We start from the raw sequence: 23,703 nt of genomic DNA, 5'->3' as shown, positions 1-23,703 counted from the left end.
GAGGCACGAGTATATGCCATTTCGGTATTCGGCATCCGAGCCCTCTCCCTCGACCGGTATGCATGCCATAACCGAAAGACGTGGCAAGGGGCTTTAATTTTGCCAGTTTTCCCGCGCTGTCAAACTTTGTACTTTTTTTTTCCCCGCTCTCCTGACTTTCTCTCTTTCTTCATACCTCCTCCCCGACGGTCACGTGAAAAGTGGTGCTCTCAAAAAACTTACCCTCCTTTGCATTCAACTCTGAGTTTGACAAGAATTATCAGACCCAGATTCTTCTTAGAAGTAATTTCCCTACACAATTACCGTTGACTCCAAACAGCGAGTCTCTAGTTTGAATGATGTCGACAGTCTCTCTCCATTTCGAGTTCCTGTTCCCTGTCTTGGCATCAGAGCTTAAACCAGGGTTTTTCCGGAAGTTTTTAGCGCGGCAGAGCTGCCAACCAATGACAACAACGGCATATCAACGTCACCATCAGCTTCGGCGTTTTGCATACTTCTAATTTTCAACGTCAAATGAATTTGTTAAAAATTCAGCTAGGTTAATTGCGTTGTTGGATCGCTTCCATAACCAACAAGAATTGTTCCAAGAAATTGGTTCTCGATGATCATTGATCGTTCCGCTGATCCCCAGACCTACAGTATGTAATTCACATCGGACGATTTCGTCCGGGTCAACCAAGTCTGGGTGTGTGGGTTATTGCCGAGGGAAGGGTCTGAACTGGGTTTAGGCTCATCCATGGGGATAATTTGTGTACAGTGATGTAGGCTCTTCTGTGAAATAACCTAAATTGACAGGTGAGATGAACAGAAGGTACTATGTATTTTGTTAAATCAACAGTTTGTACATTCCCTGTTTGTATCGTACTTCAAGATATAGCTTGATTTGCCTGAACTACAGTCCTTTCTCTGAGGCTCTTGCTTTGATTCTGAGGTTGCATCTAGGCAAGGCAAGTCATGCGACGTGCAGTATGCTTCCGACGAGTTCAACAGTCCTTGTATGTTGACATGCTGGCTCTCTAGGGGCTGGAGCTGAGCTTGATGCCGATGCCGAGGCTGATGTTGAACGGAGTTCGGAGAATATGGCCGGAGTTTAAGCTCGAATGACCAGGCCTATCCATCATGAATTGATGGCTGCCTATGCGATCAGGTCCGCGCCGAAGTGAGCACGCAATATCCATCCACGGTGCGAATTGATTCGGGCGTCTCCGCAGGATTAACGGAACGAGTCGCATCGCCGAAATCTAGACACACAAAAAGCCACCACTCATTGATCGATACCATTCCCTCTATCAATCACAGATCCGAATTTTCGTGCGTTACTAGCGTACAGACAAAAGCTCATCATGACTCAGCCTCAACGCTTCCAATGGCTAGCTTCGCCGCTCGAAGCTTTTTCGCATCCAAGCCAATATCGCCCGCGTACGGCTCGAAGGCGTCTAGCATCTCTTTCAGCGATGTCCGTAGCGTGTGGAGCAGAACGTCAATGTCCTCCGGCAAGGGTCCGTCCGGTTCCTCTCCGCGGACAAAGCTCTCGACCTCATCGATAGTGTCCGTCCACAGTGTGATCACGCTGGGGACATCTGCTTGCACCTTCCCGTATGGGTCTTCAGACAAACTCGCCACGAGTAGTTTGCCGATGGCGTCAACAGCGTCGATGATGCTGGCGGCCATGCTATGCGGCGTCCCGAAGATGACGCTCCGGAGGCGTTGGGTACGGGACTGCCGGAATGGGATGAGGAGAGGGGCGTCACTAAACAGTGACCAGAATGAGGAGTTGCCGGGTTGAATCTTTGCCGGCGGGAGAGCCTTTGTCTTGCTGACAAGCGGTGAACGTAGTAAACGGGCTTTTCGCTCCGGACTCAAAATCACGTTCGACGCCTGAGTGATCGCCTGCTTGGCTTTGGCGCGCGCCGCCGGTGTCCAGTCCGGTGCTTGCCCGTAGGATCGTGCTGCCGAGCCGAGTGACTCACCGAGGCGGCCCGTGACAGATTGCGGTGGGGGACGCGCCAGGAGAATGTTTTCCTCCTTTGGAGGATCGGTGAGACGGGGCAGCGTCTCCAGTTGCAACTGAGGTTTTTCGTCATCGACCGGCGGTTCCGGAGCAGGCGGGTTGTTTTCTTGTTGAATTCGCGAGGTGATGTCGCTAATAGTCTCCACTGCCGCTTCAAGGATCTGACTCCATGCCGGGCCTCCCTCGCGGTCAATGTCACTGAAGATGTTCTTCCGACGGTCGGCAAACTTTTGTGCGATGAAGCTTAATTCCCAAAATGCGAACGTCCTCACGACCTCCTTCCTAGCCTTCAAGCCAGTGATGAGACTACCCGTAGGATCCTTTGTCTCTGTAGTGAGCGGCTGTTCCCTTCGCAACGGTTCCTTAGTCATGAAAACCGTAAAGAACACGTTGGTTGCTTGCCACAAGAAGACAAGGCATGGACCCGATACGGCCTGATGCGGGAGAAGCGCAAACAGAACTGGCGGCACACGACCGGGAGGATCCGCGGCTGCTCGTGGGAAGTCCCAAAAGAGCTTTGCAAAATAGAGCGTCAAACTCCACGCCGGGCGTCGCAGAAATAGCAAGTACGTAAACGGGCTGACAGCCGTCACTACAGCGCTGCTCCACAACGCATCTGCCACGGCCTTTGCGAGAGATTTCTTGATCCGTGCCACGACTGACTCCACACGGTGTATCCGCTGGTCTTGAGAGTCGGGTGTGCGCTTGTCGATGGGAATGACCAGGTGATCATAGTCATGATACAGATGCAGGAAAGCCTGTACTACGGCCAACGTGAAGAGGTATGAACGGAGGTAGATTGGTCGCTCGTTCAGCATGACGCGCTCGGTTGGTCTATCTGATCAGCGAGAGCTCTCAAAAGATCTTCCAACCCAAGGCCGACCTACCGGGGAGGTTTGACCAAGCCTAAGTTCGCGCTCTTGGGAGAGGACCAAACATAAACCTCACTAAACAACCATGCCGAAAGAATGTACCATCCCAACGTCTGAATGATGCGAAGAGGAAACACGGACCGAAAAGTCGCAAACGGCGAGGCCGTTGTTCGAGAACCGACATGCATCTGACCAACGCGGAGTATGAATATTGTCAAACTCGAGAGAAATAGAAGAATGGCGCGAAAACCGCATGATCCAACGGGAAACCATGACCACAGAACTTAGCGCAAGTTAGCATATCCAAGCACCAACGTCGGTCCTGTGACTTACATGAAGTCTTCGTGCCAATCACAAAGGCAATTCCATAATCAACAAGCAATGCCAGTGCGGATGCATGTACAAACCTCCGGTGCAAGACCGAAGTCAGGATCCGCCTGTACGGACGTGGTCGTGTCGCCATGGCGTGGAGGGCCAAATCGAGTCCAACGAGCTTCCGGAAGAAAAATCACAACATCGTGCGGATCCAAATAGCCGGTGTCAAGCCAGCGATTGCCGCAGCTGGCGCAGATAAGGAGCGAGTATTCTTTTAAAAGCCGATCTTCGCCCCAAAGAACAAAATCACTGGGATGTTTTCCGCAAAAAAAACAAAAACAGCAACGAGCTTCCTCCACGTGATTTTCGAGTTCCATGTTTACACTAAATCAAAATAGGTATAGATCATACTGCTGCAACGTCATTGGCACAAACCGGACGGGCGCCTGAGGCAACCGGACATGAGCGGCATTCTTCACCGTCTCCTCATCGAACTGTCAACAAAGACTCAGATGCCATCGTCGCCATGTCCTTTGATCGTTTGAACACTCTAGAGTCGCAGCCGACGGACTGGCGACTCGGCGACGACGGCCAGTACCGTGATGATCCGGAGTTCCATCGCTTTGCTGAGAATGTATCGAACCAGTTGTTCACGCTGACATCGAACACCACGAACCTCTCCAGGCAGATTGCATTGCTTGGGACGAGGCGGGATACGGAGCGTGTGCGTGAACGGATTCATGATCTCCTAGAGGAGACGCGAGCGGGGTTCAAAGATGTGGGCGAGAAGATCAAGAAGATCCAGACATGGGAAGACGTCAATGTAGGCAACCAACCATCATGAACATCCTGAAATGACCTCTAACTGGCATCCCTTTTAGCCGTCCCAAAAATGGACGCAGCAGAAGCTATCCACCGAATTCCGAGCAACGCTCGAAGAATTCCAAACCGTCCAGCGCCGCGCTCTTGAGAAGCAGCGCGCATCCGCCGTCGCCAGTCGCACCGCCCTCGATGAAGCTGAACGTGCCGGGGGGGCTGCTGGTGGCGAGGAAGGCCATCTCCAACAACAACAACAACAACAACTTCAGCAGGAACTTCAACAGGAGCAACCCCGCCTCGCAAACCAGGACGAGGTTGATTTCCAGGAGGCCCTGATCATCGAGCGGGAGGCGGAGATCCGCAACATCGAGCAGAGTGTCAGCGAGCTGAACGAGCTGTTCCGCGACGTCGCGCACATCGTGCACGAGCAAGGCGGACAGCTGGACATCATCAGCGAGAATGTCGAGAACGTCACGCGGGACACGCGCGGCGCCAACGTGGAACTACGCAGCGCCAGCCGCTATCAGAAGAACGCCCGTAATAAGATGTGCTGCTTGCTGATCATCCTGGCGGTGATTCTGGCCATTATCATCCTGGCTGCGGTCCTTGGCTGACCTTGTGGTTCCGCTCTGACTTGTACTCTGCTGTACTGTTATGAGGTCATGCGTCTATTCTTACGAGCATGTTATATTTACTTTGGATGGATACTTGTTTATGGAATGGGCGTCGGAATGATGGTATTGTCTGATATTCGACGGGACTTGTACATACAACACATGCCTCCTTGATTGACGATCGCTTTTTGCGTATGTAATGCCTCGACACGCTGACTATATTGAGTCACATGAATGGAAACTGTATGATTATGATTAACAAAGATATCCAACGTAATCGCTCACAACACAAAAATTCCAAGATTATACAAGTCGTAGTTGAGTTACAGACTGGTAATATTTATGAATAGCCAATGCGCGTCACTTCAAAACGGAGTCATTTTCGCGCCTGTTCACCGCCTTTTCCCAGCAGATCTTCGACCATCCCACTCCATAATTCTCCGATGACGCCCTTTTGCTTCGCTTGGCGGGTGCCGTTCTGCCGCTGGTAATGTTCCCCGTCTCGAGACCGCCCGACCGTTTCAGTGAGGCGGAAAGGATCGATCTCCATGGCATGGTTGTCGACCACTTCGGTCATCGGGCTTGCCGAGGTATCCGAAGCGATTTCGGACACGGCATGGATCTCCGGTTTCATGGGCGACGACGTGGGAGCCGAGGAACGGCTGTAGCTAAGGGCGGCATCTGGCGGGATCGGCATGCGCGGCTGGAGGGTGTATGGGTCTTCCGGCTCCTCGCGCAGGCTGGGGAAATAGACAAAGTCGACGGTTGATGTGTCCTTGACTGCCTTGCTGGCACGCGAAGTGTTGATGTGGCGGGTTTCCGACGGCCTAACTTCCTTTTAGCTCATGATTTCGTGAGGTTGGGAGAGAAGTTTTGTACATACCCTCGGAAGGCGTTTCCGTCGATCCGGCGCCTGGCAATGCTGAAAGCGCGCGATTGGAGCAGGTCATAGTTGATCAATCGATCAATCAGCTTTGAATTGCGGTCAGTTGATGTTCTGATGGTTCAGAAACGGCGGTATCGGTGGCGTACCTCGGCCTTGGTGCCGGCCGTTCGCAGAGAACGCCGCTCGCACTCGGCCTTGAGGTCGGCCAGGGTGCGGCTGGCATACAGAGTAGTCTTGTCGGTACCATCGACGGGCTGCGCAGAAAAAGCGCCAGTGATATGCAATCTTCGGCGGCAGTAGAGAGTGGTTGCCGAAGTGTACTGTTGGGAAAGAGCACGCAGGGCGCGCAAGGAAGTTGCGTGAGGAGCTGCCATGATGCAGTATGTACGAAAGATAGGAACAGGAGCTCGAAGCTTGTAGGGAAGCTTAGAAGAGACTGCGAATTGGCACAGAAAACAGAATTGAGAAGGAGCAATGGAGGAACAATGATCCGAAGCTTGACGAGAAAAAGAACAAAATGGCAGGAACAGACCGACCCAAATGGGCGGTGCACCTTTTTGGGACCTTCTGTTGGGGGAAGTCACGCCTTCTGTTGAGGACCTGAGGCAAGTGTTCCAGACGGGTCCGTCCTTTCCCTGTGGGGAAGCAGAGCTGATCGTCTCAAATGCCCGCTGAATCGGGTTTAGCGCAGTGAGTCTAACCCGCTTTGGGAAGGGCTGGACAATTTATGGGGAAAGCTGTGGGATCCAGAAAATCTTCGACGACTCTGGCAATGACGATAACGATGGGAGAAGAGCGGGAGAAGAGCGCAGAAAAAGAGTCGAAGAGGGGCTCGGTGGGCTGATATTTCTGCTCGGTTGGAGTCAAAGTACGGGGTACTCCTCTGCATGTAATTACCGATCGGTGTTCAGGACTGCATGATCGATCCAATGCATTCAAATTGACCAATCTCACTGCTCCGGGTTCTCAAACAACCTACGATCCAATCGCTACGGATGGGGTTCTCGTAGTCTAAGATCGCCCGGGAGGATGGAAGCCCCTCCAGAAGATTCAACCGAATCGTGAACAGGTGTCTGGAAAAGAAGGACAGAGATTCGACCATTCCATTGTCCCGATCTTTGCCGAGGAGCTTCGGAAGAAAAAGCCATCTGAATCCGGATTGGACTTTGGGTCATTATTTGCCGAAAGACGACATGAGTCACTCGACTCTGTCTCCAATGGACAAAAATTCTGCCCGGACGATGACCTGACAACCCTCCAGATGCGGGGAAGCTTCGCGGAGTAGGAGCGGTGAGGATCATGACAAGGGTTCCATTGGTGCGGGATCGCGGTCGTCCACTAGAAGCCTTAAGTAGGCTTCGATATGAGATTCGTTGCTTGACTGAGTATGACCAGTCCATAAACAGTCTAAGACGGGACGCCCGCTGAAACTCTAACTTACGTACTCGTCGTAGTGTCATACTCTCTGTACCTGTAACCAAAGGAAAAGGTTGAAGACGCCGCTATATACATGTCGCATCTATCGAACAGGCTGTGCAATAATCCAATATATCTCCCACGCGCGCCGTTACGATATCCTGACGTTCGGCAATGAAAAGCGCTTCACGTGAATGCGGCTGACCGGCGGTTGAGTGATCGAGAGAATACCCTCGGTGATCAGATAATACCGAATGGCATGTTCCGGCAGATCCGGGGATCAGGCCGAGGCCGAGGGCCCGACCACTCACAGCTTGGAGCCACGTTGCGGCCCACGTCGGGCCACCTTGCGTGCATAGGGGTGCTCTCGACTACTGGGGACAAGGTGGTCAATGTCGCCCGTGTGGACGAGCTCAGGGCCAGCTTCGTCTAGGCTAGTGATGCCAACGTTACGCATCGCAGTTTCCAACTCGTCTCGCATGACTAGGAATAACCAGATCAGCAGATATGCATAGAGGGTAGCCAAAGGAAAATGACTCACTGTCAATCAGATGCTCGACCCCTTCCTGTCCGTAGTTGGTCGCAAACAGCATACTCCGACCCATTCCGACAGCCCTGGCTCCAAGAGCGACGGCCTTGAGAATGTCAGTGCCGCGACGAATGCCGCTATCAACATAGATCTCCATGCGGTCAAAGATCTCGGGGCAGCGCTTATGAAGCTCCAGCAACGTGATAATCGACGGCGGACTGGTGTCGAGATTGCGCCCGCCGTGGTTGCTCAGCAGGATGCCGTCGACACCGGCCTCCATCGCGCGAATGGCGTCGTCGGCACTCATGATGCCCTTGAGGCAGATGGGCAGGTGCGTGTGCTTACGGGCCCAGGCGATGTCGTCCCAGGTCAGCCCCGGATCGATATGGCTGGCCATCAGGCGTCCCAGACCGCCGCCCTTCTTGTCCTTTTTGGCCTTTGCCTGCGACATGGGGACCTGAAGGGCTTTGTTGCTCGCATCGATCTTGGCCCGTTCGTCCGCCTCTCGCTTGCCTGGCCAAGCGGCATCTACCGTGATGTGTACGGCCTTGACTTGCGGCAGGGAGGAGACCAGGCGGAGCAGCTCGGCGGATTTCTCCCGGTCAGGGCTGACATAGAGCTGGAAGAAAAAGTTGTTCTGCGGTGCAGCCTTAACAAGCTCCTCGATAGAGTACGAGGAGTTGTTGGACACCTAGAGCGAGTCAGCTGAGTCCGTTGGCAAGTGCAATGGTGCAGTACGTACGCCCTGCATAATTCCTTTGTTTTGGCACGCGCGCGCGATTGCACATTCGCCATCGGGGTGTATCAACTTGGCCATTGCCGCGGGACTGACAAACAGCGGCATCGTGGTTTTCACTCCCAGGATTGTCGTGGTCGTGTCCACCTTGCGAACATTGCGCATCACGCGCGGTCGGAACCATATCCGGTCGAAACAGGACTTGTTGGCTTCTTTGGTGATGAGATCTGTAGCCGCGCTGTACAGGAACGCCCATGCCTTCCTGCCAAGCGTCTTAGACGCGACCTGCTCAAAGTCGTGGGCGTTGATCAAATTCTCCAGCGGCGGCTTGACGTTATCTTCCTGCGCCACTTGCGCGTTCTCCGTAGCCGGCTCTTTGAGCCAGTCATCCGTCACTGTTGACTGATCGAGGACGCCCTTGAGCTTGTCCGGACTCAGGTTTCTCTGGACGAGCGAGGGGGCGTGCACTTCATTGTATGCTTTGGTTGCATCACGGCCAGCATACTTTAGAATAACTATAGGGAATAAGTAACTGCAAGTTTGACCACTGTGTTTCTTAATACTCACTGGCTGAGCCTCCAGGATGCTGTTCGAGAAAGTCGGTCAGATCCCAAACCTGGCCATTGATCACGAGCCAGCAGTCCGAGGAAGTGTTGTGCTTCCCAATCTCCTGGACGGAGAGTAATCTGCCTTCGCCCATTGTGATGATGCTGCCAAATTCGACTTCAGACTAGATCAAGCGGAATTCGTATCAACCAAGCAGCACAAATGCTCAGCTACTGGCTCTCGATTCGGCCAGACCGACTGGACGTCACCGATCTAGCACAACCAATGCAATTCAACAGAATCTATGAATCTATTTACCTGCATCAAGTGCTGCACGTCTTATATTTACGCTCCATCATTTACACGGAGAACTCGGACGAAATCCGTTCTCAGCGTGGGGGAATTCCTGATAGGCCAGGGGAAGCTGCTAATCTGCGGGCCAACAAGCACTAAAAAGAGCACCGCGATTGGACCGACTTTCTCTCGGCGAGATGTCCGAAAAAAAGTCCGGTGTCTTTTACAGAATCAACATCGGAGATGGGGACAGACTCAGAGAAAGTGATCTCCATGATCTTGCGGAGCTCGATCGTAACTGCCAATTACTTTAGCCGCTTATAAAATGTTGAATTCTGGTTAAGATGTGGCGGTCAGGTACTTTACGGAGTTCTTGGAATCAGGAACGCCATCCAATCGCGGACCAATCAAATGCAACGGAAGTAATCCAGGGTTTGCCCTAAAATCGAAACCAACTTGTCTAGCGTCTGCTCCCCTACTGTGCCGCATCGTAACTTTTTCGAGGTTGGACCCTTCAGCACTGAGCCCGTAGGCCGGCCAAAGAATAATCACGACATAGTACTGATGCTCTCAGGCGGCAGAGCATCACGACTGGGTACCGGGTCGTTGCTACAAGGGCTTTTCCGGCCATTGTCCACGTCAACGTGTCAAGCAAGAGGTACGAGCGGTTGTTATCATGCGGGGGCATAGAATGGTGACTTATCAGCACAGTACTCTACGAGAGCGGCCTATTTGGACAAACAAATAGATTTAAGCAAGACATCAGAGTGAACCGATCAAACTTTTTCCAGACCGCAGCAAGGAAGAATTACTCGACTGCCAAAATGACGGAAACCGCCCGGCGATTAAGATACGTCGATGTGCGTCTACACCCTCTGATGACAATATCGATGTTGTCGATAATAGATTATTGACAGCTCCCGTCGAGTCTGCCAGATCGGAATCAACCTCGGAGACCCGGTGTTCCGGGGCAACTACCACGGCAAGCAAGTCCATGAAGACGATCTAGCGGATATCATCGAGCGAGCCCGGGCGGTCGGCTGCACAAAGTTTATGGTTACGGGATCGGATTTGCAGGAGTCAAAGCATGCCATACAATTAGCCAAGGACTATCGTACGTGCAAAAACCTCCAGTTTTGGCTTCTCAGCAGAGGGCCTGACGATCCATATAGCCGGCACATGTTACGCCACAGTCGGCGTGCACCCCTGTCAAGCCAAACTCTTTGAGACACACCCCGGTGGGACCGAACAACTAATCTCCGACCTGCGCACCCTGGCGAAGGAAGCTCGAGCCTCTGGGCACTGCGTCGCCTTTGGCGAATTCGGACTCGATTATGACCGTCTGCATTTCGCCAACAAGGAGCAGCAGCTTCACGCTTTTTCAGCGCAACTCGACCTCGCCACGGAACTTAAGCTGCCACTCTTCCTGCACTCGCGCGCCGCTGCCGATGACTTTGAACGCCTCCTCGCCCCACGTCTCCCGGAGCTGCCCAAGTCCGGCCTCGTACACAGCTTTACCGGCACCGTCGAAGAGATGAAGCGCCTCGTCGCGCTAGGTCTCGATATCGGCGTCAACGGATGCAGTCTCAAGACGGAAGAGAACTTGGCCGTCGTGCGCGAGATTCCGCTCGATAGGATTCAAATCGAGACAGATGGCCCCTGGTGCGAGATTCGTCCATCGCATGCCGGATCGAAATACCTGAATGATGCGCCTCCGTTGCCCAAGGCGGTGAAGAAGGAGAAATGGACAAAGGGTTGCATGGTCAAAGGCAGGAATGAGCCGGTTGCCATTGTGCATGTTGCGCATGTGATTGCCAAAGTGAAGGGGATTTCAGTGGAGGAGGTTTGCGAGGCGTAAGCCATCCTTTCCCGCAGTGATATGGATTGACGCTGACCTTTTTGCAGTGCATACCGGAATTCAATCAGGATGTTTGGTCTTGGAGAGGATACGAATTCACAATGATCCTCATGTTTGTCAACTTTTAGAATAGATCACGATCTGACGACTCGAATAGACTAGAAATATTTCATTTGATGAGATCTGAAAATGATCTGTCGTTACATGCGAGGATATAATTCAAATTGAATCATAGCTGTCACTCCTCGAAAAAGATGTCAACATCTGAATTGAAAACTTCCACATCCTCTGTCTCATCCGGAAACTCCTGCTGGCCAGAGCTGTGTTCCGACGGCGGTCTGACAGAATTGGTATCATCAATGAGCGGGGAATAGCTATTTGCTGAAAGCTCGCTCCAAGGACAAGCAAAGTGTGAAACGATGGGGCCCTGAATCATGTTTAAAGGCAAGTCTGTCAGTACGCTTTTCGGAGAAAGCTCCGCGTTCGAGACCATAGCATCCTGTCCGAGAATGAGTTCGTCGGGCTCGCTCTTTAACTTGATGCTTTCGCCGTCCAAGTCCGGTTCGGACACGGACGGGACAGCAGTCCCGGTTTCGCTCCGCGCAAATCCACAGTAAGATGACGAGGAGCAGTCTAGCCATGTCCTTCTTTCGACAATTTCGTTTACGCCGACTACGCTTTGGTTGGTCGCATCTTCGAGCAGGGAAGCCAGACCTGCTTGTTCTTGTTCCAGGTCAGATGGCTCGTCGAGCATGGATGAGCCATCCTCAATGGCAGATTCTTGCAATTCATCTCTCTTGACCTCGCGATCCTTATATTCCCATCTCTGAAGACTTGTCCACAAGATGCATTTGATCAGCAATCGGAGATTGTCGTGATTGTCGGGTCCCACATGAAGTTGGAACCTCTCCCTCGTACTATCTTTGACCGCATCCAATAGCTGCTTCAGGGCCGGTGAGGAAGTCAAGCGTAACATGGTCTCAATTGACCTGGCCGCTGCTGGTAGAAAACCCGCTCGATGACGAATGTTCTTGTCCAGCCAGCATTAGCTGGTGACCAAACGACCACTGGGAGACTTACATCACGATGATTTGGTCGAAAGATCGTCGGTGCAATGTCGGGCAATGCAACCATTTGAGACTCGATGATCCCATTCGGTTCATAGTCTTTTGTTGGCCCTGATAAGAGGCTTCGCACGATATAGTGTATCAAATGTGAGGTCCATAGATGTTTATCATATGTCTCTGTCTGCTCGTCTTGGTAATTACAGGGCATGCCAGGCTCACCCATGATGAATGGCTCGCCATTCAGAGTCGAGCACTCTGAGTGTATTAGCAGAGGAAATTCATCCTTGACAGAGTCGTGATCCACGTGTACGATCCCAGAGTCTTCAGCACAAGGACAAGGACATGGCAGAAATCTGGGGGACAAAACACAGTCAAAAAAATCAATGGTTAACTCTAACTTGATCAACCGCGCCTTTTTGATTCCCACAGGTGGCTGTGGATCTGCCGTGTCAATGACGCGGACGGAGCGAGGAATCCTTCCTCGCAGTATCCTTGGCGATTGATCGAGACTCTCTCGCAAGGATAGCGAAATATGCGTCGTGGTTGCACTTGGCGAATTGAGGACTGCTTTTGATAGATTCAATGACACCAGCAAGCCCACATCAGAAAGCATCTGAGGAGGAGAAGCAAGAGTTAGCTCATGCACGAAGACACACACACGCAACATTCTTCTCACTGATTGAACACTCGAGACAATCGCTTGTTCATCCACGGAACTGATCGCTTTATACCCTTGCCGAATAATAACATCAAGGATGATGTTCTGGCTAGGATAAATCCAAAGATGATTACGACTTGCCAGGTACTCGAGGCTACAAAAGATCATGTCGCATTCCGAGACCCAGAGTGTCGCTGTCGTAGTCGCCAGCAAATACTTCTCTGGGAAGGTATCCATGAAGACCGCCAGGCTAGAGAACTATACGAATTCATGAAGATCAAAAGGAAAAGTGCGGCCTCAACGACTGATGAACAAGAGCCTCTTCAATCCTACGCATTTTGGCAGAGAGAAAGAATCCTCCAGGGCCGCACCTTCCTCCTACGTCCATGGCCCCTCCATGGTCACTTCCTACCATCCAGCTTGAAGGACGCAATTTCACTTCCCCCTTCGTTCTGCTGAGAGATTATCCATCAATACCGTGTACTTGCAGTGTTGTGTTCCTGTTGTCAGCATCCAATATTGGCATTATCTCAGACACGCAAAGCAACGGGAGGAGCAGGTTACCTGGATGACCAGAAAGCGGATCAGGACGACCAGAATACACGGTATGGCTAGACTTATCCAAGCCCTGTAGGCTCTAGATCGGCTCGGCGGGCGGATCATCAGCCGCGTCCTCGACAAGCATCCGCTGCATCCTGGCCACGTCATGCCACTTGCCGTGTTTCCAGCCAATGCGGCGGTAGATGCCGACCAATTCGAACCCAAGTGACCGGTGCAAACCTTCGCTTGCCTCGTTCGGTAGGGTCATGCCTGCGGTGACGATCCGATAACCTCGTTCGACGAGACGCGCGAATAGCGCCTCGTAGAGGGCTCGCCCACCACCGGTTCGCCGTCGTCCGGGTTCCAAGTAGACGCTAGTCTCACAGGTCCAACGATATGCGGGCCGCGCATTGAACGGTCCAGCATATGCATAGCCAACCACCCGGCAACCGTCGGCAGGGTCCTCGAGAACAAGCCACGCGTGGGTGCGATTCGCCGCCGTAATCCGCTCGGCCATCTGCTCCGGCGTGGGCGGGACCGTCTCGAATGTGATCGCGGTGTCCGTCACATAGGGTGCGTAGATTGCGGCGCAGGCCGCGGCGTCTTCGACTGTGGCCTGACGGACCCTCATTATCTGAATACGATAGACGAAGGAGCCACGCCGAAAAATTTAAGAGTGACAAATCTCAAGCTCAGCAAGGGCAGCTTCTGCTCTCTTTACCTCAAGCACGCACAGGTGCAGTATCACTGGCAAGGGCACAGTCCCATTCAACACAAGTTCGCAAACAGCATACTCCGTGCAAGCACAAACGAAAACTCTGGGAGGTACACGGAAAACCCCTCATGTTGGCACACATCGTAACTCGTAACCCTCAAGCCCACATGCCCACAATGACTCATGATAAACTGATACCTAGTACGTACTTGATGGCTCGGTACTGTGAATCTGCGATAGGAGGTAACCATAGACAACCAATCAAGAGAAAAACACATGAAACTTTGGTAACAACCATAAACAATTGAGATCCATAATTTTCCGGTGGCTTCCTTACAGACGACTTATGGTGTACACCGACCCCGATCCTAAGTCGGTGATCTTCCGTCGCTGCTTTCTGGTACTGTGTCGGCAGAGGACGTATTTGACACATATTACTAGTAATGGCATCAAGGACAGAGTCTTGGCGCTACCTGCAGCAACAACTCCCTTACAATTCAAGGCGAGGCGCTCATCGAGGAATTCGATGTTAGGAATACAACCTGATGCATGACTAATGACTAACACTATCTACACGTGACATTCAGTGCCTTTGGCATTTACTATTATTAGATAGACTTTTAACCTTACCTGGTAACTTAGTCGTTTCAGGCGCATGATTGAGCTGCCTGCTCCGTACGACTGTGAAATCCTGGAGTGCACTCGACAATTGGCGACATGACATAACTGCCTAGCTATGCCGAGGGATGATACGACCCACGCTCGTTTCAGCGAGGGCGGCAATGCCGTTGAGGATCAGCTGCGTTCCTTGACCTCTCTTTCCTCCAGCGACGGGGAACCCCTGGTTCCCAAAGCTCAGAGCTCCGACTTAGATTCATCAGCTGCGGGTCCTGCAGCTGCCCACCATTCCGCTCTCGCTCGGCCACCTCCAGAGGGACAGCCTCGCACACCCCGGACTCCAAATCGCGTTCGATTCGACCTGGACTCCGAGTCTGATGAAGAGTCGCCGCCGCCTCGCGACTACCGCCGCGCAGACGACGATGCTTCTTGGCTGGACGAGGAGGATTATAACGAACATGACTCGCGGCACAGAAGCAGCACCGGTCAGCTGGCCCCTTTGTTGACAGATATTGAGGCCCCCAGCGTCACACTGGCAACATCGGGGAACTTCTGCCCCGAGGAACACCTGGAAAATGCGAGGCCGCGAAACGGGCTGCGAATGGCTTTCATGAACATGGCCAACAGTATCATTGGTGCCGGCATTATTGGACAGCCCTATGCCTTCCGCCAAGCTGGCATGACGGTGGGCATCCTGCTCCTGGCCATATTAACAGTCACTGTGGACTGGACAATCCGCCTTATCGTTGTCAATTCAAAACTGAGCGGCACAGATTCGTTTCAGGCTACTGTACAGCACTGCTTTGGGAAGAGCGGGTTGATTGCAATCTCCGTCGCTCAGTGGGTGTTTGCATTCGGCGGCATGATTGCATTCTGCATAATCGTCGGTGATACAATTCCCCATGTGTTTGAGTCATTATTCCCATCTTTGAAAGATATGGCGTTTCTATGGCTCTTGACGGATAGACGCGCGGTGATTGTTCTATTCATCCTCTGTATCTCTTATCCCCTTTCTCTGTATCGAGACATCGCCAAGGTAATCTTTGCAGTAGCAGATATGTCGAATGCGATACTGACTTTCCTAGCTGGCAAAAGCTTCTGCGTTCGCCTTGTTGAGCATGCTTATCATTGTCATCACAGTCGTCATTGAAGGCATTCGTGCCCCTTCAGATCTGAGAGGCGATATCAAGGGATATTTGCTTGTCAGACCGCAGTTTTTCCAAGCAGTTGGTGTCATTTCTTTCGGTGAGCTTTTAATCCTTCTATACAGATTTGATGATGGTGACATTCTAACGCAATGGATCTAGCTTTCGTCTGCCGTAAGTCTGGACTTGCGCCTAGTAACCACGGTTTGTCTAACCCTATCCCTCCCAGACCATAATAGTCTCCTCATCTATGGGTCTCTTAAGAAGCCGACACTGGATCGCTTTGCCGTTGTGACGCACTACTCGACTGGTGTGTCCATGGTATTGTGCTTGATCATGGCAATGGCTGGATTTCTGTCATTTGGATCGAAGACCCAGGGAAACGTACTTAATAACTTCCCTACAAACAATGTTCTGGTCAACATTGCTCGATTGTATGCTCCATTTCGGATTTTATTGCGTGATAAACTTATCACTGATATGGTCAGATGTTTCGGACTGAACATGCTCACGACGCTTCCCCTCGAAGCATTCGTATGCCGATCTGTCATGACCACTTACTATTTTCCCGACGAGCCATTCAACCCTAATCGCCACTTAATGTTTACGACAGCTTTGGTGCTTACCGCGACGTTCCTCGCGCTGATCACTTGCGACCTTGGCGCCGTCTTCGAACTCATCGGGGCCACGAGCGCAGCGGCGTTGGCTTACATTCTTCCTCCGCTTTGCTACGTCAAGCTCAGCAAGTCCAGCCATCGCGCGAAGCTTCCAGCATATGCCTGTATCGCGTTCGGCACCGTGGTCATGGTGATGAGTCTCTTCCAGGCTGTCGGAAAAATGATCAAGAGTGAGTTGGAAGACCGAAAGCCTGGGGATGCGCCTCTTGCTAATTTGGGATTGTAGACGAAGGTGGAACGAAAACCTGTGGCGGCGCTATGTGAGCCCAGTTCCCAGGTCGGGACTGGCAGTTCCTCGCAAGCAGATACCTGCATTCTCTTGCTATATATGTCTATGCTTCGTTGCATTCGTATGTATAAATAGAATGGTTTACCTCGATTATATTCTGCTGAATCAATTGGCCAAGATTAATGATGTACTTGCTATCGTGACGACTTCATGAAGATGAACAAAGTGGCTGGTAGGCTTTCCTCCTGCACTAATGTCTATGTCTATAGTGCTTTGTGATTCAGATAGAAAGTTCAGTAAGTATTCAATGTTTTATCCCTAAATGATTTAATTCACAAATCTGAGATTCTCATTTCCGTTGCTTTTTCTTCATGTTTGCGATGGTGAAGCATTTGTCTCATCTTGCAAACAGCAGCCTTACCGTCGTTCACCCAGCACTTGTCTCCTCTTTGAGCAGCTACTCACATACCTAAGTTGTCTTGCTGTCCAGACTCTCAGTTGTGTCGAGTTTGACAGTCATGGTACATGTTTCTTCACTACCCCTCTGAGAAGCATGTTCCGAGTGAAGCAGCGGTCTCCTGTGAAATTATCTGGTTTCCTCTCTCTGTTCATGCTTGCTCCATTTTGTTTCTACCGTTGTGATGGAGAGAATGTTTTGTTCCCAGGAGATCTTTTCTCAACGTCAACCAAAAACGCACTTTCCCTGTTCAGTCATTCATCAGCTCCTTCCCTTTTCTGGGATCAGGCCGCTTCGTTCCTCTTCTTTTCTCCCCTGGTCTTCCTCCTCTCAATCTCTGTCTCTTTTCTCAACCTCCTGCTCCATACTCTTCTACCAGACTAACTAATCTCTTCCCTCCATCAGGAGCACAGAGCGACCCTTCTTCCAACAATCCATTTTCTTGACCCAGGCCTTCCTTAACTCCTCAAGTTAACCGGCTCGCACTCAACATCAGACAGATTTGATCTCATGACAAAATGGTATCCAAAGAGGAAACCTTACGACAACTGCAGATGGTACGTACGAAAGAACCAAAGTCAGAGTTAGAATTGACATGCCGTAACAGGCCGATCTTGGGACACTGCGCAGAGAGCGGATCTCGACCGATGAAAATACGTTGGACTATTTTAGCAAAGTGACGGTTGAAGAGCTCGAGAAGACGCGCTTGTCCAACACCGACCCAGCTGTCAAGCGTGTTGTCGAAGCTAATCTGGCCTGTCTCGCGCGATGGAACAGTAAGTCAATTTGTGGCACGAGCAAAGGAGTGACTGTTGACTGCTTGTAGACCTCTACAAAGAAATCAACGATGACGACGGGGAAGCTCTTGATCCCCTCATGGACGGTCAGAGCCATCGTGCTAGACTCCAAGCCCAGATCCGAGCTAGCGGTGGTCAAGTGTACGTTGCGGATGAAAACAAGAAGCCCAACCCGGGCGCAACAGGTGGTGATGGGAATGGACATACTCCTGAATCGGTCGTTCATTCGCATGCGCGGAAGGACTCAATTCAGACGTCCAGGTAACAACCTCAGCCAGCTACCCACGAGAAAATGATTTTGACGTTGTCTTAGGAGGTCTTCTGCAGCATTGATGTCGAAGAGCCGACCTTCCGCTGCCCAGGGCCGTCCACTCAAAAAGAGTTACAGTCGTCTTGATCCTGCCCTCTCCGAGTCAAAGCGAGGTTTCGGGATCAAGGCAATGAACAAAAGACAGAGTCAACCCTCTAAGACACTTCGTGCTGCTTCCGAGTAGGGATATTCCCCGAAGATCAGTCTTCATCGCTAACACTTGCAAGGCCGCAACCTGAGGTTCCACTTGTGAATCCCGAATCCTTCATGGAATCAGTCCGACGCCAATTCTCAAGCACAAAGAAGGAACCTGATTCAAAACTGGAGCCTGATACGAAGCGGGAACTTGTTGCGCAACCAGTACCGTCGGCGTTGATCCATGATGAGGATGATCTCATGGTTTTCGACAGTCGCTCACAACCATCAAGTTCCCCCGTCAAACACAAGAGAGCTGAAAGCGCCTCTGAAAGTGAAGGCCGGAATGGATATAAGACCACATGCAAAGCCACAGAATTGGCCCGATTCGGGAACATCCCGCAGCCACCTTCTCCTGTAAACGGAAATGCTGGCCTGAATGGTACGGAGGATTTGCTTCTAGATTTCAGTATCCCTAATTCAGGCACTCCATGCGCCCCAAACCCGGAAAGTTTATCAGATCGAGCCTCTGCTGCCGGGACCAACTCATTCGGCTCCGCGCTTGGATCTAGAGGCACAACTGTCAATGATGGACGTTTCAGTCCGTGCGATGCTCTTGTTCGGCCTCCTGAAAAACGAATGGATGAAGACGCTTTGTTCGATTACATTCAAGAGCTGTCAGTCATCACCGATTCACTTCATTTGTTCACCGGTGAGAAGGCTGCAAAATTGGCAGCGAGGAGGGAGGCGGTCTTGGGCATCATTTCAAAAACAAGGGCAGCGGTATCAGCAGATGCTGGCCAGTTTAGAGCCACAAACTCTACAGAAACATCATCCATTCGGGCCGAAACTCCAGACAATGGTGGATTCAATCAAACAAACAGCAAAAACCGGTCAGCCTCGACGAGCAGCAAAGCACCCTCGGACTCGTCACTGAAGAAAGCAGTAAATGCCCCTCCATTTGTGCCGCAGTCCACATGCTCTGTTCGATCCACATCCAGCGGCATCGCAGATCACTCGTCAATTCAGAATAGGTCTCACGAGTTGGCCGAAACACCTGGCGCAGCTGAAGTAGACACGGAAAGAAGCTCCACGTCGGCTTCAGGTTCTGCAATGCGTGCTGTTGCGGAGAGTAATATCAACTCCCTATGCGAATTTCTCACTGAGAGGTTAACACTGGGATTAGGAAAGGCGAGCCGAACTGGAACCCCTCAGCCGGAGATCTCGCACCAGCAGACGACGCCACGCAAGGGGCTCGAAGCTTCCAGATGGGCTGGTCCTTCTACAACGCAATCGCTGGCTATCCGAGCGTCTGCTCCCAGCCTGGAACAATCTCCTTCGAGTGGACCCAAAAAGATGCAGGAAGATGAGTCGATGAACTGTACCGAGTACTGGCAGAGGACCCTATACACGGCAAAGAGAGCTCCGAATATTCGGTCCGCCACTGATCAGGAAAACACCAGACCGGATTGCGAGGAGTCGCGGAAAAGCACATCCCGCGGAAAGGGTCTTCTCGCGTCCCGTTACGCACCCAAAGGAGATTGACCCATATACCATGTGACGATGTTCAGCGATGGACTATGTGGTGGCTTGCTATTGTTTACCATGTCTCTAGAGGACTGGATTTCGTTCTAACCCGTGATAGGTGGCAAGCCAAATAATTAAAACCTTTTCGTCCGAGTTTCCTCCCAGAGGTAGGAAAATACTGTATTTGCTGGTATGGCCATTGTTACGGTGAACCAGATTTTTAGCAGATTAGCCTTGAACTCAATAATAATGCCCCAATACTGTATTTCTGCAAGACCTATCGAGAATCTGTATCCTGTATGCACCTCTGAACCCCCAAACTCCAATAAATCAAGACCCTTTAACTGTAAGCAACTCAAATGTGCAGTAATTTCCAGGATAGGTGCCGGTAAAAGGATTGTTCACAAGCCGAAAAGAAGCGAGAAATTTGCGAGCATGGGGTATCTATTGCTGCTGTGGCACCGACGTCTGTTGTTGCTGTTGAGGCTGCTGAGGCTCATTATTACCCACCCGCGGCCGTTTTGCATCACCCGGGCCCGCGGCTCCTGTTGTGGCCGATTGTGCATTCGTAACGTCACTGAGTGCTGGCCGTTTCAGGCCAGTCGGTTGCGGGCCTGATGTTCCCGTATCTGTCGATTGTCCTTGTTGGTTTACTTGCTGATTGTTATTATTGTTTGGGCGCGTCAGCGGCCGATAGGGTGATGTCCCGAGGCCAGGCCGTCCTATCCCGCTGGAGGGAGCGCCGATTCGGCGATGGGCATCGGAGGACGGGTTAATGAAATCCCTAGTGTGAGGAGTGCTCGTTCCCTGCGTCTGTGACAGACTGGACAGCATCGGTTTCGAGATGGGAACACTCTTTGAGTGATCGATGCCGGCGGTCTTCCGGATAGAAGGGCTCTCTGCATGTGGATTAAATTTGGGAGCTGTGTTGGATGCGGTCTGAGGGTTCTCACGGAGTGCATCGACGGCTCGAGCAGAGAAGAATGCGACTGGCGCATCCACCGGCTTGTCACCCGTTGCATTCTCTGCACTCGAGGACATTGCAGGGTTTCTCGTGGTCTGCTCCATTTCTCGCTTTGTTTCTGTTGTTGTGCTCTGTGCTTTAGTCGAATCTTGGCCGATACGCACTATGTGTGGTGGTGGTCCCGGCTGATTCGGCTGCCTGACAGGTGTTTGTTGTGGAGGGAGACTTTGTTGCGCTGCGCCGCCTTCAAACCCCGGTCGGCCAACCGGAGGTCTGGTTGGTGTTACCAACGCTGAATTTGTAGTAGTTACTTGATTACATGCATTTTGGTTTTGTTGTTTATCCTGTGGCTGACCAGAGGGATTTTGCTGGGGCTCTGCATCTAGAACAACCCCATCCGGATCAAATTCCGTTGTCTCTGCAAAGTCAGCATCATCGAAGAAATCACCTGAGCAAATATGGTCAGCGACTCCCTTTATTGCTCAAAGATATGTGTACTTACTGCCAAATTCCCCATCGACATCAAATGTATTTGAAGATACATTCCCTGTCTCGCCTCGTTGATTGGCTTCGGTTGGACGTGGAGGAAGGCCATTATCGCCCGAGTTTTTCTTTGCAGGATCTGTGTCCTTGTTGGTGACATAGCTGGGATGACGGTGCAGATTTTCCACATCCCATTTCGCCTGCTTCGGCGTTAAACAGTGTCACCAAAGGCAATAAAACCTGTGATCATACCGGTGCAGCTTTGACCCTGGTAACTTTCGCAAGATACTCCTTGTCATAAATGCAGTTTCCCAGGACGTTGCCAAATGTTCTAAGAGCGCGCTTCAAAGCGTCACTTGCTCCTTGTTTCTTTGCCTTGTCAAACGCGGCAGCTTTGTCTTTGCTGTTCTCAGCACGCCCATACCCAATATCCTTGCACGCGAATCTGTCAGTTCAATTCCAAAGTAATCGCAGCACATTGTGGTACCTCGTGATATGTTCCATCCCTTAAGGTAACCCGTACAATGACAGACAAGCCAACGCTAATTCTGCCATTGCTGGACTCGTCGACCTGGTCGAAATCAATAAATGAACAATTCTCCACTTGTTTCGGCCAGGCTTACAAAATCAATCTGAACGCTCCGAATGGAACTGGACCACCCGTTGAATCCAAAGATCTCGTTTGCGAGACTGATACACTTCTCTGTCGAGATATAATGCATCCTCTGGCCGCCAGGGCCAGGCCGAGCTGAGATATATTCAGGCCCTAGCTGTTTGTCGAGTCGCGCCTGCAGAGTCGCAATCTCTTGTGCGGTATATTCGCGAATTCGTCGGGGCTGCTCTTCGAACGGGTTGTCCGCAATCCCGTTTGGTCCCCGATATTGATCACCTGGCCTGGAGAATGTTAGGCGCGTGCCAGTCAGCAGCTCAGCAATAGAATGGAACTTACGCTGGCATCTTTCTTGTCGTGGTAAATGCACAGTTAGCATTTCATGAACTTGAGCGGCTAGTATGGCTGATACCTGGATGCAATCCAGCTCGATGCCTGATGGAAGGCGCGTCAGCCCCGTTCACTTGACGCGCGAATCGGCTCTTGCTTATGTCATCAACGCAACGCGGTCACGTGAAGACGCGACGGCTTGAGCGTCACGTGCATCTGCGATGCCCTATGTCCCTCTACGACGGAGCGCGCCTTCCTGGAAAAGTGACGGAACGACCACGAGACTTTCTTCAAAGGTTCGAAAAGCGTATTAGTGCTTGATTTACTCGTGATGTCTCGAAGGTTTTGTTTCTGACCTGCTTGGCGGGGTTATGTGATCATGGAAACCCAAGGCATGAGTACTATTTTGACGGTCATCGCAAATACGCTGGAAGACGGCCGATAATGACAGCAAGTTCGCGATCTGATACCCACACTTTTATCCGGTAACACGCCTATTTATATAAAGAGACGGATTCCAGAAGGTCGCATTTTCTATGGCAGGGACACAACAAAGAGAAACCCTCAAGGCGCAGGTCGGGAAATCACAATAGCGAGCAACAGTCAATCTGATTCCTCCATACTGCGGCAGTGCGATCTCCCGGATGACTTCAAAATAGGCGAATTTATCAACCAGTCCTAACGTTAAAAAGAGACAACGCTGAGCATTTATTCAGATCGCTGAGGACAAACTGATAGAACACAAGACGTGGCTCATGATGAGCGTCCCGACGAAGTGTTCGTAACCACGTTCTCTATGTAACATTCTGCTTTGAACATCTTGACCCCGTTCTTTCTCCACTTGAGTGGTGAGTCCACCATTGATGGACCGTGGGGACTGCAACATTCAGCATGGCATTTCGGGAATGAACACTTGTGGCACCCGGATAAAAATGACAGGAATACTTTGGAAGCAAGAAAACAGTGGTTCCCATCGGTATTGTCTTCAGGAATATAACGCAGAAATCGTATTGGAATAATCTGGAGAGACAGTCAGCGCATGAGAAAAGAAATAGTTGATTCGCAAAAATTTTAACGAGCGGAGCGCTTTAGTAGTCGATCAAAAATGCCGACGATTCGCGGAAACATTGAAGAGCCTCGGCAAGCATCAACCATACACCAAGTTGTGAAAATGCACCTCTTATCAGAGAGAGGTACGATTCCTGGGATACAACGCTGACGAGCACGAAATCCGCATGGGCGCAGAGCGAGTAGCCGCGATTGCATGCTCCGAGCTGTGATACCTACGGAACTGTAATACATGCCAGATTATTGGGGTCTTCTTAGGCTTCATCGGGTTTTCAGTCGTTCAGTCTGTTGGTACTCGGCGATCATGGTCTCAGTTGTTGAAGGCGAGTGAAGAGCAAAATGCGACACCTATTCCAAGCGAACGAACGTACGAAATGCTTTCAATTATCCCTTAGAAGTCTTCATCAACCTCTGTGCCCACGTATTTTAGTTTGGAGAAAGCGATCTCAGCGGTAACCTGTCCACCCTGCTTGCGAT

At 51.3% G+C, this 23,703-nt stretch overlaps 11 protein-coding genes across 11 annotated transcripts; 5 read left to right on the top strand and 6 right to left on the bottom strand.

Annotated features, from left to right (window-relative positions):
• Positions 1–1,341: 1,341 nt before the first annotated feature.
• VTN49DRAFT_3033 (uncharacterized protein) lies at positions 1,342–3,346 on the bottom strand (the record flags this gene model as incomplete). Its single annotated transcript, XM_069410825.1, has 3 exons — positions 1,342–2,845; positions 2,899–3,166; positions 3,217–3,346. 3 exons carry the CDS (start codon positions 3,344–3,346, stop codon positions 1,342–1,344), a joined length of 1,902 nt encoding a protein of 633 aa, XP_069269591.1.
• A 378-nt stretch (positions 3,347–3,724) lies between these two features.
• VTN49DRAFT_3032 (uncharacterized protein) lies at positions 3,725–4,631 on the top strand (the record flags this gene model as incomplete). The annotated part of the gene is made up of 2 exons (XM_069410824.1): positions 3,725–4,021; positions 4,080–4,631. The coding sequence occupies 2 exons, from the start codon at positions 3,725–3,727 to the stop codon at positions 4,629–4,631; spliced, it is 849 nt and encodes a 282-aa protein (XP_069269590.1).
• Positions 4,632–4,679: 48 nt separating this feature from the next.
• Positions 4,680–4,981, top strand: VTN49DRAFT_3031 (uncharacterized protein; the record flags this gene model as incomplete). The annotated part of the gene is made up of 2 exons (XM_069410823.1): positions 4,680–4,780; positions 4,858–4,981. The coding sequence occupies 2 exons, from the start codon at positions 4,680–4,682 to the stop codon at positions 4,979–4,981; spliced, it is 225 nt and encodes a 74-aa protein (XP_069269589.1).
• Positions 4,982–5,007: 26 nt separating this feature from the next.
• Positions 5,008–5,891, bottom strand: VTN49DRAFT_3030 (uncharacterized protein; the record flags this gene model as incomplete). The annotated part of the gene is made up of 3 exons (XM_069410822.1): positions 5,008–5,458; positions 5,515–5,603; positions 5,664–5,891. 3 exons carry the CDS (start codon positions 5,889–5,891, stop codon positions 5,008–5,010), a joined length of 768 nt encoding a protein of 255 aa, XP_069269588.1.
• A 1,349-nt stretch (positions 5,892–7,240) lies between these two features.
• On the bottom strand, positions 7,241–8,898 carry VTN49DRAFT_3029 (uncharacterized protein; the record flags this gene model as incomplete). The annotated part of the gene is made up of 4 exons (XM_069410820.1): positions 7,241–7,416; positions 7,475–8,153; positions 8,205–8,713; positions 8,766–8,898. 4 exons carry the CDS (start codon positions 8,896–8,898, stop codon positions 7,241–7,243), a joined length of 1,497 nt encoding a protein of 498 aa, XP_069269587.1.
• Positions 8,899–9,602: 704 nt separating this feature from the next.
• On the top strand, positions 9,603–11,001 carry VTN49DRAFT_3028 (uncharacterized protein; the record flags this gene model as incomplete). Its single annotated transcript, XM_069410819.1, has 5 exons — positions 9,603–9,696; positions 9,750–9,898; positions 9,975–10,152; positions 10,211–10,892; positions 10,944–11,001. 5 exons carry the CDS (start codon positions 9,603–9,605, stop codon positions 10,999–11,001), a joined length of 1,161 nt encoding a protein of 386 aa, XP_069269586.1.
• A 133-nt stretch (positions 11,002–11,134) lies between these two features.
• On the bottom strand, positions 11,135–12,030 carry VTN49DRAFT_3027 (uncharacterized protein; the record flags this gene model as incomplete). The annotated part of the gene is made up of 2 exons (XM_069410818.1): positions 11,135–11,926; positions 11,977–12,030. 2 exons carry the CDS (start codon positions 12,028–12,030, stop codon positions 11,135–11,137), a joined length of 846 nt encoding a protein of 281 aa, XP_069269585.1.
• A 1,228-nt stretch (positions 12,031–13,258) lies between these two features.
• Positions 13,259–13,792, bottom strand: VTN49DRAFT_3026 (uncharacterized protein; the record flags this gene model as incomplete). Its single annotated transcript, XM_069410817.1, has 1 exon — positions 13,259–13,792. The coding sequence occupies one exon, from the start codon at positions 13,790–13,792 to the stop codon at positions 13,259–13,261; it is 534 nt and encodes a 177-aa protein (XP_069269584.1).
• Positions 13,793–14,612: 820 nt separating this feature from the next.
• Positions 14,613–16,580, top strand: VTN49DRAFT_3025 (uncharacterized protein; the record flags this gene model as incomplete). Its single annotated transcript, XM_069410816.1, has 6 exons — positions 14,613–15,530; positions 15,580–15,739; positions 15,802–15,813; positions 15,869–16,073; positions 16,128–16,486; positions 16,543–16,580. 6 exons carry the CDS (start codon positions 14,613–14,615, stop codon positions 16,578–16,580), a joined length of 1,692 nt encoding a protein of 563 aa, XP_069269583.1.
• Positions 16,581–17,520: 940 nt separating this feature from the next.
• VTN49DRAFT_3024 (uncharacterized protein) lies at positions 17,521–19,789 on the top strand (the record flags this gene model as incomplete). The annotated part of the gene is made up of 5 exons (XM_069410815.1): positions 17,521–17,559; positions 17,610–17,778; positions 17,829–18,060; positions 18,113–18,289; positions 18,337–19,789. The coding sequence occupies 5 exons, from the start codon at positions 17,521–17,523 to the stop codon at positions 19,787–19,789; spliced, it is 2,070 nt and encodes a 689-aa protein (XP_069269582.1).
• A 426-nt stretch (positions 19,790–20,215) lies between these two features.
• VTN49DRAFT_3023 (uncharacterized protein) lies at positions 20,216–22,175 on the bottom strand (the record flags this gene model as incomplete). Its single annotated transcript, XM_069410814.1, has 6 exons — positions 20,216–21,183; positions 21,238–21,418; positions 21,471–21,650; positions 21,706–21,789; positions 21,842–22,112; positions 22,168–22,175. 6 exons carry the CDS (start codon positions 22,173–22,175, stop codon positions 20,216–20,218), a joined length of 1,692 nt encoding a protein of 563 aa, XP_069269581.1.
• Positions 22,176–23,703: the final 1,528 nt, after the last annotated feature.

This window comes from Thermomyces lanuginosus (assembly GCF_041956635.1).
Source record: "Thermomyces lanuginosus strain ATCC 200065 unplaced genomic scaffold VTN49scaffold_27, whole genome shotgun sequence".
NCBI classification, from domain to species: Eukaryota; Fungi; Ascomycota; class Eurotiomycetes; order Eurotiales; family Trichocomaceae; genus Thermomyces; species Thermomyces lanuginosus.
The sequence above is the reverse complement of the archived record's forward strand: the minus strand, read 5'-3'. Positions and strand labels throughout refer to the sequence as shown.